The sequence below is a fragment of the Panthera uncia genome (genome assembly GCF_023721935.1).
Source record: "Panthera uncia isolate 11264 chromosome B3 unlocalized genomic scaffold, Puncia_PCG_1.0 HiC_scaffold_2, whole genome shotgun sequence".
In the NCBI taxonomy this organism is placed as follows: Eukaryota; Metazoa; Chordata; class Mammalia; order Carnivora; family Felidae; genus Panthera; species Panthera uncia.
In genome coordinates, this window is record NW_026057583.1 from 6,440,121 (window position 1) to 6,456,403 (window position 16,283).

Consider the following 16,283-nt stretch of genomic DNA (forward strand, 5'->3'; position numbering starts at 1 on the left):
GGAAAGAGTGAAATATACCAGCTGCATTATTACTGGGGCAAGTTGTCTTAGTTGGCGTTTTGTGAGGCTATTGGCCCTGTGAAGCACAGGTTCGTCTGTCCCTGAACTTCGTAGAGAACTCGTTCATTTCTTACATACTCGAAAAAAAAAAAAAAATAACGGAGGCCTCCTCTGTTTTCAGGGTGTATTTTGGAACCTGTTAACTTACAGAGATCAATTCCTTTGCAAGAGTGATAAATTTAAAAATTGCGCTTTTAGAAGAGTGGCTGAGAGTCATTTTGAGGGTTTTGCTTGTAAGTTTTTAGTTCTGTCGTCTTGGGATTTTTGTCAGAGACTTTCTTTGAGTTTGGTTGGTTGAGAATCAAGCGGTTTACTGTTTGGGGTTCCCGTCACGGTGTCCCTTCCGAGGCCTTGCTGCACTCCTCCCACCAGTCCCTCTTAGGACTTTGGATAGAAGTACAGTATCAGTTTTTAAACGGTCAACTTAGAGCCCTGACGGTGATATTTGGGTAATTGTCTTGTGCAGGGTGCAGGTGTTGTGGCGGATTTAGGTCACCAGATCTCGGGAATGTTCTAAATATCGGGGTTCGGGCGTCCAGTACAGGTGGCATGCCTGAGGGTCAGGTTGGATTGCTCAGAAGCCGTGAAACAGGTAGACACGGGGTGATCCGAGGGTCAGGAACGTTCCCTCAGGTGATCTCATTACAGTGATGGAGATGAAGACCTGTGCTTTCGGTACAAGTGTTGGAATGTTCTCTTCAATAACATCTATTTTTTGAAATGCAGATTTGAAATAGTTGGCTATGGATGTTCAACATGTGTGGGGAATACAGCACCCTTATCAGAAGCAGTTTTAAATGCAATAAAACAGGTAAAATTATCCATGGGTCAGTAAGACACGGAGAGGGGTTTTCATAACTGTCTTTTATTATTAAATTATAAAATATATATATTGATGTATTTGTGTTTCTGTAGTCCTTGCACCTCTTGGGAAGAGTCCATCTTAAAATGATTGAAAAAATCCTTTTTAGGTCCTTGAAATAATCCCTTAGTAACGTAAGCAATTATTTTAGTTCAATTACAGGATTCGGTAGTTCTGTACATAACAGTTGTGGTAGTACGCTTTTGGTTATCTTGCCCTCGCGCGTACAAAATTTCGATTGCTTCTACACGTAGATCATCCAAAACATAGATTAGCATGTCTTGAGTTGAATATTTATTTGTTTACATACATTTCTTTTTCAGGGCGATTTGGTCACTTGCGGAGTTTTATCTGGAAACCGACATTTCGAAGGTCGGCTTTGTGATTGTGTGCGTGCCAATTACCTCGCCTCCCCACCCCTAGTGGTGGCATACGCCATCGCCGGCACGGTGAATATAGATTTCCAGACGGAGCCCTTAGGTATCTTTTTGCCTTTACGTACATACCTGCGCACGCTTTTCTCCACAAGCTGTATTTCTGAAATGCTCCTTAGACCGTCCACTCTGAATTATTTCAGGAAATCTTATCGTGCAACTCTTCATTTCTGTACTCATGAGGAGTACAAAATGTGGAAGTAGGGGTGCCTGGCTGGCTCAGTGGGTCGAGTGTGCCACTCTTGATCTCAGAGTCATGGGTTCAAGCCCCACATTGGGCGTGGAGCTTACTTTTTAAAAAAATAAATAAATAATAAAATGTGCAAGTAATTAGTTTTTTTAGCTGCTTATGTCTGAAGCACTCACTCTGGTGTTGAATAATTTACTTGGTTTCTATGATAGATTGGTGAGAAGATGTGAACACCTTGAGGGAATTGCTTTTCTGTTTTTTTTTTTAATTTTTTTAACGTTTGTTTATTTTTGAGAGACAGAGCGCAAGCAGGGGAGGGTCAGAGAGAGAGGGAGACACAGAATCCGAAGCAGGCTCCACGCTCTGAGCTGTCAGCACAGAGCCCGACGCGGGGCTCGATCCCACGAACCGCGAGATCGCGACCTGAGTTGAAGTCAGACACGCAACCCACTGAGGCACCCAGGTGCCCCGAGGGAATTGCTTTTTATACCGAATTTCGTATTACAATTTTTTCACCAGGGACTGACGCTACCGGCAGGAACATTTACCTGCAGGATATTTGGCCCAGTCGAGAGGAAGTTCATCAGATGGAGGAAGAGCGTGTTATATTGCCCATGTTTAAAACACTGAAAGAGAAAATAGAGGTAAGAGGCTCATGTTTTCTTAAATAGCTTAATAAATGGCAGTATTTCTTTATTTCGTGTGTCTTTCTGAATTTAATAAAAACTCAAATTATGAGGTGCCTGGGTGGCTCAGTTGGTTGAGCATCCAACTCTTAGTTTCTCCTCAGGTCATGAGTTTACAGTCGTGGGTTCGAGCCCTGCGTTGGGCTCCACACTGTCAGCACGTAGCCTGCTTGGGATTCCCTCCCTCCCTTCTCTCTCTCTCTCTCTCTCTCTCTCTCTCTCTCTCTCTTTCTTTCTCCTCTCTTTCTCTCTCTCTTTCTCCTCTCTTTCTCTCTCTCTCTCTCTCTCTCTCTCTCTCCCCTCTCTCCTCTCTCCTCTCTCTCTCTGCCCCTGCCCCTCCCTGTCTCCTGTTCACTCACTCACTGTGCTTTCTCTCTCAAATATTTTTAAAAAAATTAAAATTACATGATTTTGAACATACAGTTTTCATTGTTAATTTTGGAGAGAGAGAACATGTGAGAATGGGGAAGGGGCAGAGAGAGAGAGAGGTGGGGGGTGGAGGGAATCCCAAGCAGGCTCCATACTGTCAGCAAAGAGCCCCACTCGGGGCCCCAACCCACGAACTGCGAGATCATGACCTGAGCTGAAGTCGGACGCTTCACGGACTGAGCCCCCCTAGGCCTTCCCGTGATGACGTTCTTAAAGACCAGCAGTGTGCCCACCACAGTCTCTCTTTAGCTGCACATAGGACTCTTTCTAAATCCTCTACCTTTGTTTGGATTCTGTAAACGATGTCCAGTTTATATTAAAACTTAGTCTTCAGGGACTCATGAAAATCCAGAGTGCTAGAATTCATTGAGCAGATTTTCACTCATTCTGTCCGAAAATGTCTTAATTTTATAGAATGCACTATCTTAGCTTCCTTTCCAAATGAATAAGGCCTTTTTTTGGTCATTCTAACGTAAGTGCCTTTTAATTCTCTCAGTCATTTTCATAAACCTCTTTTCTGTGACTCCATTTTCGCTCTGCTCTTTGTTCACCCGCCAAACCACGTTCACAGGTGGGAAACAAGCGGTGGAACTGCTTAGAGGCACCGGATTCCACTCTGTTTCCGTGGGACTCGAAGTCTACTTATATCCGATGTCCTTCATTTTTCGACAAGCTTGTGAGTACGATTTTACTATTTGATCTTTCCAGGGTTGTTACGAACTAAAAGACCTCATCAGGAGTAAATGCCTTGAACTGTTTTCACCTTTTAGACCAAAGAGCCAGCTGCCCTCCAGCCTATTGAAAATGCCCACGTCCTCCTGTATCTGGGAGACTCCGTGACGACAGATCACATCTCACCCGCGGGCAGCATCGCCAGGAGCAGCTCGGCGGCCAAGTACTTGACCCACAGAGGGTAGGTGTGTGGCCGCGGGCGCGCACTCAGCCGCCTCGCTGACGAAGAGCGCTTACGTACTGGGCCCGTTCCTTTGCCCGGTAGACACAGTTGACCCTTGAACAGCTCCGATTTGTTTTGATAAACATGGTTCAGCACCGTAAGTCTCTTTTTCTTGCTTGTGATGCTCTGAGTAGCACTTCCTGTTCTCTAGCTGCCTTGTAAGAATGTGGAGAGAAAGCATCCAACGCAGAACAGGTGTTCATCGACTCTCTGTTCCGGGTAAGGTTTCCGGTCCACAGAAGGGTGTTAAGTTTTGGGGAGCCAGACTTTTGACTTTGTGCAGGGTCGGTTCCCCAGCCCCCCTGTTGTCCAGGGCTCAGCTGCACAGGCATCACCACAGACCGTGTCTTGTCGCTGTATCTGACTTCAGCAGTAACTGGCCTGTTCTTGCTTTTAACTTTAGGAATGGAAATTGCTGTTTTAAATTAAGCCCTTGTAGTCTAAATTAACACCTGATTGGAAACAAGAATTGTCTTTTCAGTTCTACTTCGCCAGACAGTCAGCTTGGTTTGACCCACCACACGAAGCCTGATGGTTTGGTTGGAACACCCTCCCGTTGCCGGAGTGCAGAATTTTTAAGTGTGTGTTTTGTGGACTCTGAAACCTGCGTGCGTGAAGCTAGGCTTGGTCTGTGTCAGATCAAAAGACAATGAATTTCTGCTCCTTGAGCTTATATTTTTACTAAAAGTGGATGTAAACATCACTGATAGAGGAGATAGAAATCTAAACCTAGAAAAATTTTATTTCATTTCTACATGATTAATAATACGGTGTTGCTCTTATCCAGAACCGTTTAGACACCAGAGACAAAGTTTTGGTAAGGGCAGAATTTCCTGTACTGGTGCCTGATTAGCTTTAGAAGCTTGAGCTGTTCAAGAGCCGACTTTTTGTCAAAGTATCGTGTAAACGTCAGTGCCGTATAGCTTGGTTGCACATGTAGTGACGCTGCAAAGCTCCTACTCTAATCTCACCGGTGCTATTTTGAAATTTGTGTTTAAATATTTTTGTGTTTAAATTTTTTTCGGATTAGCTAAGTTTGGTATGAATTAAAACGCATTTTGTGGGGGCGCCTGGGTGCCTCAGTCAGTTGAGCATCTGGCTCTTGATTTCGGCTCAGGTCATGATCTCACAGTCGTGAGATCGAGCCCCCGTGTTGGGCTCTGCACTGAGTATGGAGCCTGCTTGGGATTCTCTCTGTCTCCCTCTCCCTCTGCCCCTCCCAATAAAAAAAAATAAAAATAATGTTTTTAAAAAGCCACTTTTTGGTAGGAGTTGTTAAGTCCATTTGATATAACTTGATCAAGGTGAATCTGTTTGTTATACACATGGCTTTTATTTATAGTGGTGTGAAATACAAGTTTTTAAATATTTTTTGGTCGTCATTTCTGTCTTGGTCACAATTGTGACATAGCATCCACCAAAAGAAAGTCCCCACTCTTCGCAGATACATAACTTTTACGTGTTTTTTAGTTTCTGGTATGAGTTTGTCAGTACATTTAATCCAATAGTTCTCATCAGTTAGAGTTGTTTTTAAGATCCTTCGAAACTCTCATCATCTCTATTTTGAAGTAAGAAATTTAAATGTACGGGTTTACAAAACATATTGCCTTTACATAAGAAACCAGGTTAGAGACTCCTAAAAGTCGGTTGCTGGTTGTTCCTTATACTGAGTCGTTTCTTGTGTCTAGAAGGTCACGTGTGTTGTGACCAGTCCAGCAGCAATGAAAACCCATAGCGACCAGGTTACGGTGTCTGCTGCTTCCTAGTGTCGCTGTCCCCGCTGCCTGCAAGCTGGCGTTGCACTTCGCTTGTATGAAGGACCGATGGTAGTACCGGTTTTCTCTAACTGAAAGAAATCTAAAGGTTTTTGCTTTTACGGGGAAAGGCCGTTACCACCCACATACCATGTAGGTCTTTGGTAAAAGCAGAGCAGCACAATGTGAATTTCTGGAAGGAGGTGGATAATCTTCCTTTACACCATTTCGACTTAGGCGAGGTTTCATAGGAGTGCTCTGTTCTCAGCAGGGAAGCCAATACAAGCCACCGTTTTTTGGAGAAATGGTTGATTCCAGATTTGGAGGCATTTGGAATATTGACTGGCTGTTGATTGATATTAAGAAATTGTGCTATTTTTTTTGGTATTGAGTAATATTTTTTGAGAGTTCATATATTTTAAAGAAAAATAGTGAGGTATATAGTGTTAATATACGTTACATGAGTTTGCTTCAAAATAGTCTAATAGGGGATGATCATAGAGGAGACGGGGAGAGTGGGTTGGTTGCTATAGTTTGATGATGGGCAGCTGGGCATTCACCGTGCTGTTTTCTCTACTTGTGCACACGCTTGAAATTTTCCATCATAAAAGAAGTGTTTTTGAGTAAGTTTTAAAAATCAGTAACGTGTGATTATTTCCCATCTGGAATGAAACCCACTTCACGACTCTCTTGTAGCCTTACTCCTCGTGAGTTCAACTCCTATGGAGCCCGGAGGGGCAATGACGCGGTCATGACGAGAGGCACTTTTGCAAACATCAAGCTGTTCAATAAGTTCATTGGGAAACCGGCTCCCAAAACAGTTCATTTTCCATCGGGACAGACGGTAAGGACGTTTACAAAGCATCTAGGCAACTGCTTGCTAACTAGATCCGAATTTGTGTTACAGATTTTTGTGTTTGTTCTAAACAGCTAGATGTGTTTGAGGCGGCAGAGCTGTACCAGAAAGAAGGTGTCCCGCTGATTATTTTAGCAGGAAAGAAATATGGTTCAGGAAATTCAAGAGACTGGGCTGCCAAAGGACCATATTTGCTGGTATTGATTCTTACTTTTATCTTTTTTTTTTTTTTTTTTTTTAAGTTTATTTATTTATTTTTGAAGACAGAGTGCAAGCGGGGGAGGGACGGAGGGTGGGAGAATCCCAAGCAGGCTCTGAGCTGTCAGCACAGAGCCTGACGTGGGGCTTGAACCAATGAACCGTGAGATCATGACCTGTGCTGAAGTTGGACGCTTGACCAACTGAGCCACCCAGGTGCCCCTTAAGTTTTATTTTCTTAAACTTGAGTTTCAGATGTTCCCTTTTGTCAGTAACATACTATCAAAGTATATTTTGCTCATTTGGATTTCTCATGCTTATTTGGATCTCATATTCATGGGGTTTTTTAAGTAATCACTTTGTACTCAACCTGGTTGCATTGTAATACTCCTGTATCAAGCTTACTGAAGAAGTCGGTGTGGTAGAGGGAAAGGAGATCCGGTCTGAAACTGGTGGGTGCTCTGTAACGGATTACGTGTGCCCACTGCTAGTTTACGGGCCCCCTTTCCATTTACAGACTCAGACAGTGGGCCAAGTGGCCCGGTTTTACTAGTAGGAGATGATGGCACCTGGCTGCCTGCCAGGAGGGCATTTCTCATGCACCTGTGTCTTTGCCAAAACACAGATGGGGGTCCGCTGGAGAGGATGGTCCGGACAGGTGCTTTCTACCCGGCTCTCGCGCACAGAGGCGGTCAGGACAGCCCTCATAGCTGTCATGGTCACGCGCACTTCATTCTTCTTGAATCTTTACTTTCCCCCCTAAAAATGTGAATACTCATAGTTGTAGGAATGAGCCCAATTGTCTTATCTTTCTGAGATACTAATTATAACTAATATGAATATTAATTATAAGCACAGGTTCCTTTTTTTCAGAAATCTTTTATCATCATTTTCTTTGTTGGAGGCTTTCCTCGTATTTGATCCTAGGCTGTCTCTTCGGTCAGACATTGAAACACTGATTACAAGCTGGGGGTGCGGGCTGGGTTTTGTCAGTTGTCGGGCCTTGGCATAGATGGTTGGATTCCTTGGGAGAGCCTCGTATGTCCGTACCTGCAGGTGTTCTCTCTGAGGCCAGTTTTCCCGAAGAAGGAGCAGCACTCTGGGCACAGATTTCCAGCTGATTCCCGTTTCTGATGCTGTTCTCACCCCTGCCCCGGTGCCCGGTGCCCCTCAGTCCAGGACACCTGTTCTCCACAGGGTGACAGCAGCCACAGAGGGGTGGGAACTGTACTCCTCCTGTGTGGAAAGCCCCGGTGTACACATGGTTCTTAAACAGATCCACGGGCTGTGATTGTGGCGTTCAAGCCACGGCGGCGAGGAGGAGGTCACGGCTGGGGGTGGGCATCCGTGAGGCGCTCCTTAGGAGGACAGCGGTGGAAAAGTTGGGCAACTTGGAGCTAGAGCCTCTCCGGCTTATTTTCTCCAGAGAATAGGTTTTTAGTTGTTGAAAATGGACTTGAGCCTTATCAATGTCACTCTCTAAATGTTACACTTGATGATTTCTGTGGTTTCAACGAGTCACTTAACTGTGACTTCTAAGCATGTTCAGAATTTACGCACCCGGTTTCCTTGTTGCTGTGGGGACGTCCTTGTGCACCCCTGTGTTCTAGGGGCCGTTTAAGAGCCAGTGCTGGGGAGCGTGCACGTGGGGTCTGCCAGGATCAAACAGACCCTCCTGAGCCCTGTCGGAGTCCCAGCAGCCGCCCCGCTGCAGGGCTCTCGCTCTGGTCGATGATGGCCGAGCTCAGCCCTGGAGAGGCAGAGGGGTGGGTAGAAGTTAGGGAGCTACTTAAAGAGACAGAAAAATCTGTAAATACTTTCATACATTACTGGCCTTTAGTATGCAGTGTTCGGTTAAGAAAGTTTCATAGGCTACAGGTAGAATTTTTTTCCCTTTAAAATGCTCCAAGAAGGCAATGTTCAAGAGATGATTGGAAGAAATAAAATGCACATTTGTTACAGGGTGTGAAAGCTGTTTTGGCTGAAAGTTATGAAAAAATTCACAAAGACCACTTGATTGGAGTTGGCATAGCTCCGCTTCAGTTCCTTCCGGGAGAAAATGCAGATTCCTTGGGCCTCTCTGGCAGAGAAACATTTTCTTTAACGTTTCCTGAAGAACTATCTCCTGGAGTTACGTTAAATATAAAGGTATCTCTACGATCCTCAAGTATGTGATTGCGTGGTGTATACGTAACTAGATGGTTGTAAATTGAATAAAAACAATCATTGTGTATTGAATACTAATGTCAGCATAAATTGTAGTTTAAGATGACTGTTTCCTGTTTATTCAGACCCACGCTAATGTAGTTGGTACTCTATGAGGAAAAATAGAAAGCACTAGACGGTCCAGAAAAAAAAGAGACACACGGGCTTCCAGTTACACGTGCCCGCTCCCTTTTCTTGGTTGTCCGCTCTTTCTGTCTTGATCTGTTTTTTTAATTGTTTTCAAGTTTGTTTATTTATTTTGAGAGAGAGTGTGTGAATGGGGATGGGGCAGAGAGAGAAGGAAAGAGAATCCCAAGCAGGCTCCTCACAGAGCAGAGCCTGACACGGGGCTTGAACTCATGAACCGTGAGATCATGACCTGAGCCAAAGTCAAGAGTCAGACGCTTAACTGAGCCACCCAGGCGCCCCGGTCCTGATCTGCTTTTAATCCAGGCTTATACGTGGCTGCAGGAGAAGCCAGAGTTGAGTGTTCAGGGTTAGAGAAACACAGACCTTACAAGTAAGAAAAAAAGAAAAGTGGCCGATGTAACATGCAACGAATATTTAATATAAAATGTCGATGAATGGGGCACCTGGGGGGGCTCAGTCAGTTAAGTAGCCACTCAAGTCATGATCTCGAGGCTCGTGAGTTCGAGCCCCGCGTCGGGCTCTGTGCTGACAGCTCGGAGCCTGGAGCCTGGAGCCTGCTTCGGGTTCTGTGTCTCCCTCTCTCTCTGCCCCTCCCCTGCTCACATTCTGTTTCTGTCTCTCTCTCAAAAATAAAATAAACAGTAACATTTCTCGAGTTATAAGTAAAAATCTACGTCATTTGGGTGTTCTGGATGATACGGTAACTGTCATTTAGAAATATGGGTAAGATGACCTGATTTTCTACTTGGCCATGAAGCCCGTGGCTAGATATGTCAGGTCTTTTCCAGGCAGGAGGTTTCTCAGACAGAGTCTGGCAGGTATAGTCATTGAATGTGAGGACAGCTGGTCTGAGGGACACGGGGAAGGTTTCACCGCTCATACGAGATGTTTCTGTTTGTTTAAAGACAAGCACTGGAAAAGTATTCGGCGTGATTGCTTCGTTTGAAAATGATGTGGAAGTAACCTTATACAAACATGGAGGATTATTAAACTTTGTGGCACGAAAATTCTCATAGTATCTACTCAACACAGATACCTTTCCGAACTGGTAACTGCAAATACAAAAAGCCTTTTGTGCTGGATCCAGGAATCCTGGCCGTGGAGCCGCAGACGGTCCCGTGCGCTCCCCGATCTCACCGTGGGTGTAAATGATTATGAATCAACATAGTGACTGAAATGAAATCTTTCTGATTTTAAATAATATACGAATGGTGCTATTAACATTGCTAAAATCAACGTGTGAGGTGTGCTGTGGGAGAGGCTGTAAGTACGGGGGTATTTTATCAGACCATTTTGTAAATAAAGGCAGAATTTGAATTTGTGTTGAAGATTCTTATATGAATAACCTTCCTGAAGTTGTTTGTTTAGTTTTGCACCTACAAAACTGTGTACTACTGTTTGTTGGTTTAAGACCAGCGGGTTGAAATGTAAGAAGCCAGATTAGACTCTAAAATTGTGGAAATTGGAATCTGATCATAAATGGACTTTCAGATATATTAATTCCTTTTCAGAATTGAACTGGACATAGTTGGCATTCATGTTTGTACTATAAGGCAGGGTTATCCTAGTCCCAGTCGAACCACAAGGGACAGAACCTGTCCCTGACCAGATCACCCTGTCCGGTGTTACCAAGGGTTCCTCCAGGCCCGGAGACAGAGCTGGTTGTATAGCATCACGTGTTACCGGCGAAAATACAGATCACATACCGTTCAGTAATTTGCTCCTGTGACCCTCTGGCCGGCCTCAGATGGTATTATATTAATTGGATTAGATTATTTCGCTCACTTTTTGTGACACTGTTACTTCCTATAACCTATTATTTTAGGTATCATTAACCAAAATTCCACACTCTTGTAGTTGTTAAAGAGAACTTTACTTAATCGTTAAATGCTGAAATTATTTCCTCTAGACTTTTAAATTATCCACCCTAAATTATATGGTTGCTCAACTCCTAAGAATATTTTAAATGTTGGTTATTTCTTAATTATTTAAATTGGTTTTGTGTCTTTTTGAATCCTTATTTTATCTGGGATGCATGATTCTATTAATTATGTTTTTGTTTTAACCAAAGCTGACTATCAGGATAAAACACTTAAATTGTTGCTGTCTGAATATCCCGTTTTCTCTCTGTACGTGTCTGTTTGCCACAGCAAGTGTTCTGTCAACAAGACATTTGGCCACTTTTAAGAAAAATGTTGGGTAATTAATTCTAGAAAGTCCTATGCCTTTTTTTAAATTAAGAAACTGAACCTAGCAGGCGAAAGTTTAATTGTAGAGGTGTTTTTTTACATGGGGCTCTTCTTCTGACCCAGTGAGGCCGCTGGGGCTCGGGGGCGGCTCCTGTCAGACGGGAGGAGCCGTGTTAATAGGGTGCCGAAACCGCCAGGCCGGGTGTGACCATGGAGAGCTTTGCACACGAACAATCACACAGTCGAAATCTTTTCAAAATATTCTGCAGATTGTAGACAATTACATGGACTGGAGTCCGACAGAATGATTTTTCTTCTTTATTTAAATTTTTATAACTGTTTTTCTTTGGTACTTTCATACTGTGTTCGTGATATTTTATTATGCCTGTGTATCTGTCGGTGCATGTGTTTTTAATTTACCTGAAAACATGAATTAGGAAGGGAGGGTTTACACGTCGAATGTTAAAGTACCTGTTACATGCTTGGAAGAAGTGGTGACTCCAGACCGTGGAGACACCTCTGTGTCATTTTTCAGCCGGGCTGTATCACGTAGCTGTGGGCAGAGGCCTGGATGTTATCGGCAGCAGCCGAGACACAAGGTCACGATGACACAGGTGGTCACTGTGAACTGAGCGGTCACTTTCCAGCCCGCCTAGTCCGGGCTCTCAGCCCCTCGCCAGCGTGCGGCGGGCAGAAGGCTCTGGAGCGCGGCCACCTTCAGCACAGAGTCCGGCTGTGCCCCCTGTGGTCCTGCCTCTGGCCACATCCTCTGTTGGCGAAGATGTGACATCTATTGGCTTTTGTTGTTTCATTTACCTCCTTTGTTGACTACCTTTGAGTAATTTTGTTTAAAAAAATGCACAGTGTTGTGGCAAGGAAGCATAATAGGCACACGAGAGCAGCAAATTAATGTTGTAAGTTAAAGTACAATTTCAAAGGTATTGCCAATAGCAGCATTGTTTTCATCTTTTAAAAAATGACGCCACCTGCCATTGCCATACTTCCTGCCTTCAGTGGTCGTTGTTCCTGTGCAGCAAAGTGCGTGGGGGTTCCCGTCCAGCCATGGAGTTGGCCATTATCACAGCTGGAAAGGTTCCAGGGTGACGGTGGTTGCTGTTACCTCTTTTGCCTCTAGGCTGACACTTGAATGAGAGGGATGCCAGTCGCCTCGGCGACTCAGTGTTTGCTGGGCAGCTGACCTCCTGGCTCCAAAGGCAGAGTGCACGTAGCTAAGAGGAAGCCAGAGCAGAGGGTGCCAGCACGTGGTGACCGTGTCGCGTGAATTCGCCTTCCCGGTGGTGGGTGACAGGATGACGCGACTCTAGGACCTGATGTCTTACTGTGGTTTTAAAAGACATCTGTCTTTTGCCTTTAGGTTTAGGAGAAGGTACTGAGATGCTGGGTGTTGACTCTGTCTTAGTTTGATTTGGAGTAATAAAGAGGGGGAGAGATTTAGGCTCTGTTAGTGGCTTTTTCCCCTGAAGTGTGATAGTGCCGATGTTTCTATCAATTTTACATATATGGCTATGAAACCACGTATCTCAAGTAACTATAAATCATTGTCTATTATTTAAAGCCAACAAAACAGTGTAACAGTTTTAAATTCAATAATGTTAAGTATTGTATAAAAATATATTGGAGGCAAAGTTCAGTTGATGACAATTGTGTATATGTTATTGATGCTGTAAATTATTTTTAATAAAGAAAATTGTATTATCACATCTCGTTATAAAATGTTTTGTGGTGATTAAAACTAAAACACCATAACTTAAATAGGATGGCATCCAGAAATTCCTCTTTGAGGATGTTCCCTAAACGTTAGTCATTCCCAGTGTGGCTGCCAGAGCGTGAGCCACGGTCGTCCTTGTCCCTCTGTCCAGCCTCCCTTTCTAGTCTGGGGCCAAGGAGAATGAAAAGGTGACAGTGTGCGGTGGGCATAGCCCGCCAGTGGGAACAATCGGTGAAGTTGAACTCGATCTGGGGGTTGTTCAACAGGTACATAAGTTCATGGAATCCCATTTTATACTTGAGAAGCCTGCACTCTGAATGGCAGCAGGATCCCTTCTACAGGTGACAGCCAGCTGGGCAACCTGCTCTTGAACATTCATGAGGTGGAGACTGTCCGCTGTGCTAAGCAACCCTGTCCTGTTGACTGAGTCTTGATATCAAGCTGAAAATGTAACTTAAACCTACCGATTCTGGTTCTCCCTGATTCGTCTATGCCTCATAAAGCACTTCATGTATGAAGTAAACATTAAATACATAGCAGTGAAGGAGTCGGACCTCTGCACATAACTTTCATGCTATACATCTTTCATTATGGAGGTATTTTATGTTAAAGTGAAAGCTTAGGACTGAATTGGTGGTCTCATGCTATAAACTGTATTATAGGAGGAAATGGCTTTTTTTTTTTAATGTTTATTTTTCAGAGAGTGCAAGCAGGGCAGGGGCAGAGAGGAAGGGGGACAGAGAATCTGAAGCAGGTTCCAGGCTCTGAGCTGTCAGCACAGAGCCCACCTCGGGGCTCAAACCCACGAACCGTGAAATCGTGACCTGAGCCAAAGTCGGACCCTTAACAGACTGAACCACCCAGGTGCCCCAGAAATGGCTTTCTCTTGATGCAGGATGGAGATGCTGTGTTTTCATCGGCTTCTATGTTAGGGTCAGCTGACGGTGACACCTCTTCCCTCTGCTGGCCGCTCGTTAGTGACCCGTGAATCAGGTCATCCAGAGCTGGGAGCCAGGGCCGTGGGCCTCTGTCCCGGAGCGATGTTTTGTAAATATGGTCAGCTGCCCACTGGTCTAAAAATACCTGCCCTTACACATGCACCCCCATGTTTATAGCAGCACTATCAACAATAGCCGAAGTATGGAAAGAGCCCAAATATCCATCGAGGGATGAACGGATAAAGATGTGGTGTATATATACCATGGAGTATTACTCGGCAGTCAAAAAGAATGAAATCTTGCTATTTGCAACCACGTGGATGGAACTGGAGGGTATTGTGCTAAGCAAAATTAGTCGGAGAAAGACAAATATATGACTTCACTCATATGAGGACTTTAAGACAGAACAGATGAACATAAAGGAAGGGAAACAAAAATAATATAACAACAGGGAGTGGGACAAAACAGAAGAGACTCAAATACGGAGAATAAACAGGGTTGCTGGAGGGGTGGTGGGAGGGGGGATGGGCTAAATGGGGAAGGGGCATTAAGGAATCTGCTCCTGAAATCATTGCTGCACTAGATGCTAACTAATTTGGATGTAAATTTTAAAAAATGAAAAAAAAAAATTAAAAAAAATAAAAATAACCTGCCCTTGCTACCACTCTTAATATAGCAACCCAAGTGAGTGAGTCAACTTTATTAAGATCTGGTGTTCGGGAACCAAGATTGGCACATGATTAGAGATGTTCTGAAGATTCCAATTCACCGTTCTGTGAAGTTTGCATTACAAAGGCTCATCCCACACAGGCACGGGCTGGAGGTTTGGATACTAGAGCACAAAGGGAGTCTCACAGTGTGCCTCTGTTGCCAGTTTCCACTTGGTGCCAGTCCAGGTTTTAAATTATAAATTAGTGTAGCTCCAGCCTATTTGTTTTGGTTTGATGTGAGTTGTTTGATAATTTTTCAAAATACCAAACCGTTAGGCTTGTGTTCAGTGTACTTCAAAATTGGAACATGTATTGCAAAAGCAGCTGTATTACATAATCCCCACAAAATGTGACTGTGTGGTGACGATTGTGGGGTCACTGAGTTTTGAACATTTTTAACAACCTGCAATATACTGTAAAGAAAGTTTCATAAACGGCTATTATGTGTGACAGGACATCTTATGATACAAAATCGTGGCTGCAATCTCAGCCTAGATTGTTCATTCTGTTCCTTCTAAGTTTTGATCACTGAACTCTAAGAGCCACTACTTAAGTGTCCCAGGTGGCCAGGTGGAGACGAAAAACATTGTTCATCCAACATTGACATGACATTTAGTAGACTGGTGGAGATTTTTACATTATGATATCCAGTACTGGCATTTTGAGGACAAACATGACTTGGCAGCATATATGAAAAGCCTTAGAAATGTTCATTCTCTTAGACCCAGTGATAGGACCGAGCAGGGTATTTCAAGGACATAAATGGAAATGCACAAAAGATTTATGTATGAGGATTTATTAAAGACAAAGATGCTCATTTAAAATGAAAGGGCGGGGGCACCTGCCTGGCTCAGTCCCTAGAGCATTCAACTTTTGATCCTGGGGTTGTGAGTTCAAGCCCCAAAATGAAAGGGCAAATGACAAAATAACAGTGTTTCTAAAGAAGACACTGTGGGTGGAAAGGAGGCCATTGTGGAGCTAGTAGCCCTGACTCTAAATCTGTCCCCATTTTCTGGCGGTTCAGTCTTCATCCCCATCCCTCATCCCACACGGGGTGGGGGCGGGGTGCTGTACCCGCACAGGGCAGCGGTGCATTACCTGCACGGGGGATGCTGTAGGCGCACAGAGGAGAGGTGCTGTACCCAAAGTGGGGGTGCAGTACCTACACGGGGGAGGGGGGATGATGCTGTACCCGCACGGGGAGGGGTGCGGTACCCGCAGGGAGCAAGAGGGGGCATAGAACCACGGAGGCCGCGCCGCAGGCCAGAGCTCTGACCCACCGAGAAGTCCTGCCTGGCGCCCCCGACCACCGGGATCCCCACTCCGCGGGCACACGGCGGTTTCCTGCAGGGGATTCAGGCCCGACCTGGGCCCAGCCGCGGGAAGCCGGGGACCGCCCTCTCGCCCCCTCCATCTGCTGCTCGGCCCGCCGGCCTGGGAGCGAGTGCAAGTTGGAGCCGCGGCCCGAGTCCAGCCGGAGGTGAGGTCGGCGCGCGGCGGAGGGGCGCGTGGGCCCGCGGCACTAGGGAGGTAACTTCGGGCCGCGCGGGAACGGACTCCGGCGGCAGCTGGACGGAGGCCGAGGCGAGGGAAGGCAGATTACCCCCGAAGTCTGGTGGAAACGGCGCTCTGAGCCGCGGAGGGACTCGACCCAACCGCGAGGTGCTCTTCCGGGGCAGAAAGGGGGCGGGGCGGAATCCACAAAAGCCAATCAGAAACAAGAGGTGCCGTTCTGTGAGAGGTAGACGGATTCTGAGTGGGGTCACCACCGAGGGAAGGCGGGACAGAGCTGCGGAGAGCCAATCCAGAAGCCGAATCTCGCGGGCCGGGGCGGTGCGGACGGCGGCCGAGCCTCGCCCCCCAGCACTCTGCGCTGACTGGCGGAGGGGGATCGCGAGGGGCCAATCAGAAGCCGGATCTCGCGGGCCGGGGCGTGGC

General features: G+C 45.4%; 1 protein-coding gene across 1 annotated transcript in view; it reads left to right on the forward strand.

Moving 5' to 3' along the window:
• The window catches only part of IREB2 (iron responsive element binding protein 2), a 46,993-nt gene extending 34,306 nt beyond the window's left edge, over positions 1-12,687 (forward strand). Inside the window, exons 14-22 of the mRNA XM_049614418.1 lie at positions 787-871; positions 1,246-1,402; positions 2,066-2,190; positions 3,233-3,337; positions 3,432-3,574; positions 6,067-6,214; positions 6,301-6,423; positions 8,387-8,572; positions 9,685-12,687. Coding sequence (XP_049470375.1) covers positions 787-871; positions 1,246-1,402; positions 2,066-2,190; positions 3,233-3,337; positions 3,432-3,574; positions 6,067-6,214; positions 6,301-6,423; positions 8,387-8,572; positions 9,685-9,795 — 1,183 coding nt within the window. The 3' untranslated portion in view covers positions 9,796-12,687. The remainder of the gene's footprint in view (positions 1-786; positions 872-1,245; positions 1,403-2,065; positions 2,191-3,232; positions 3,338-3,431; positions 3,575-6,066; positions 6,215-6,300; positions 6,424-8,386; positions 8,573-9,684) is intronic.
• Positions 12,688-16,283: the final 3,596 nt, after the last annotated feature.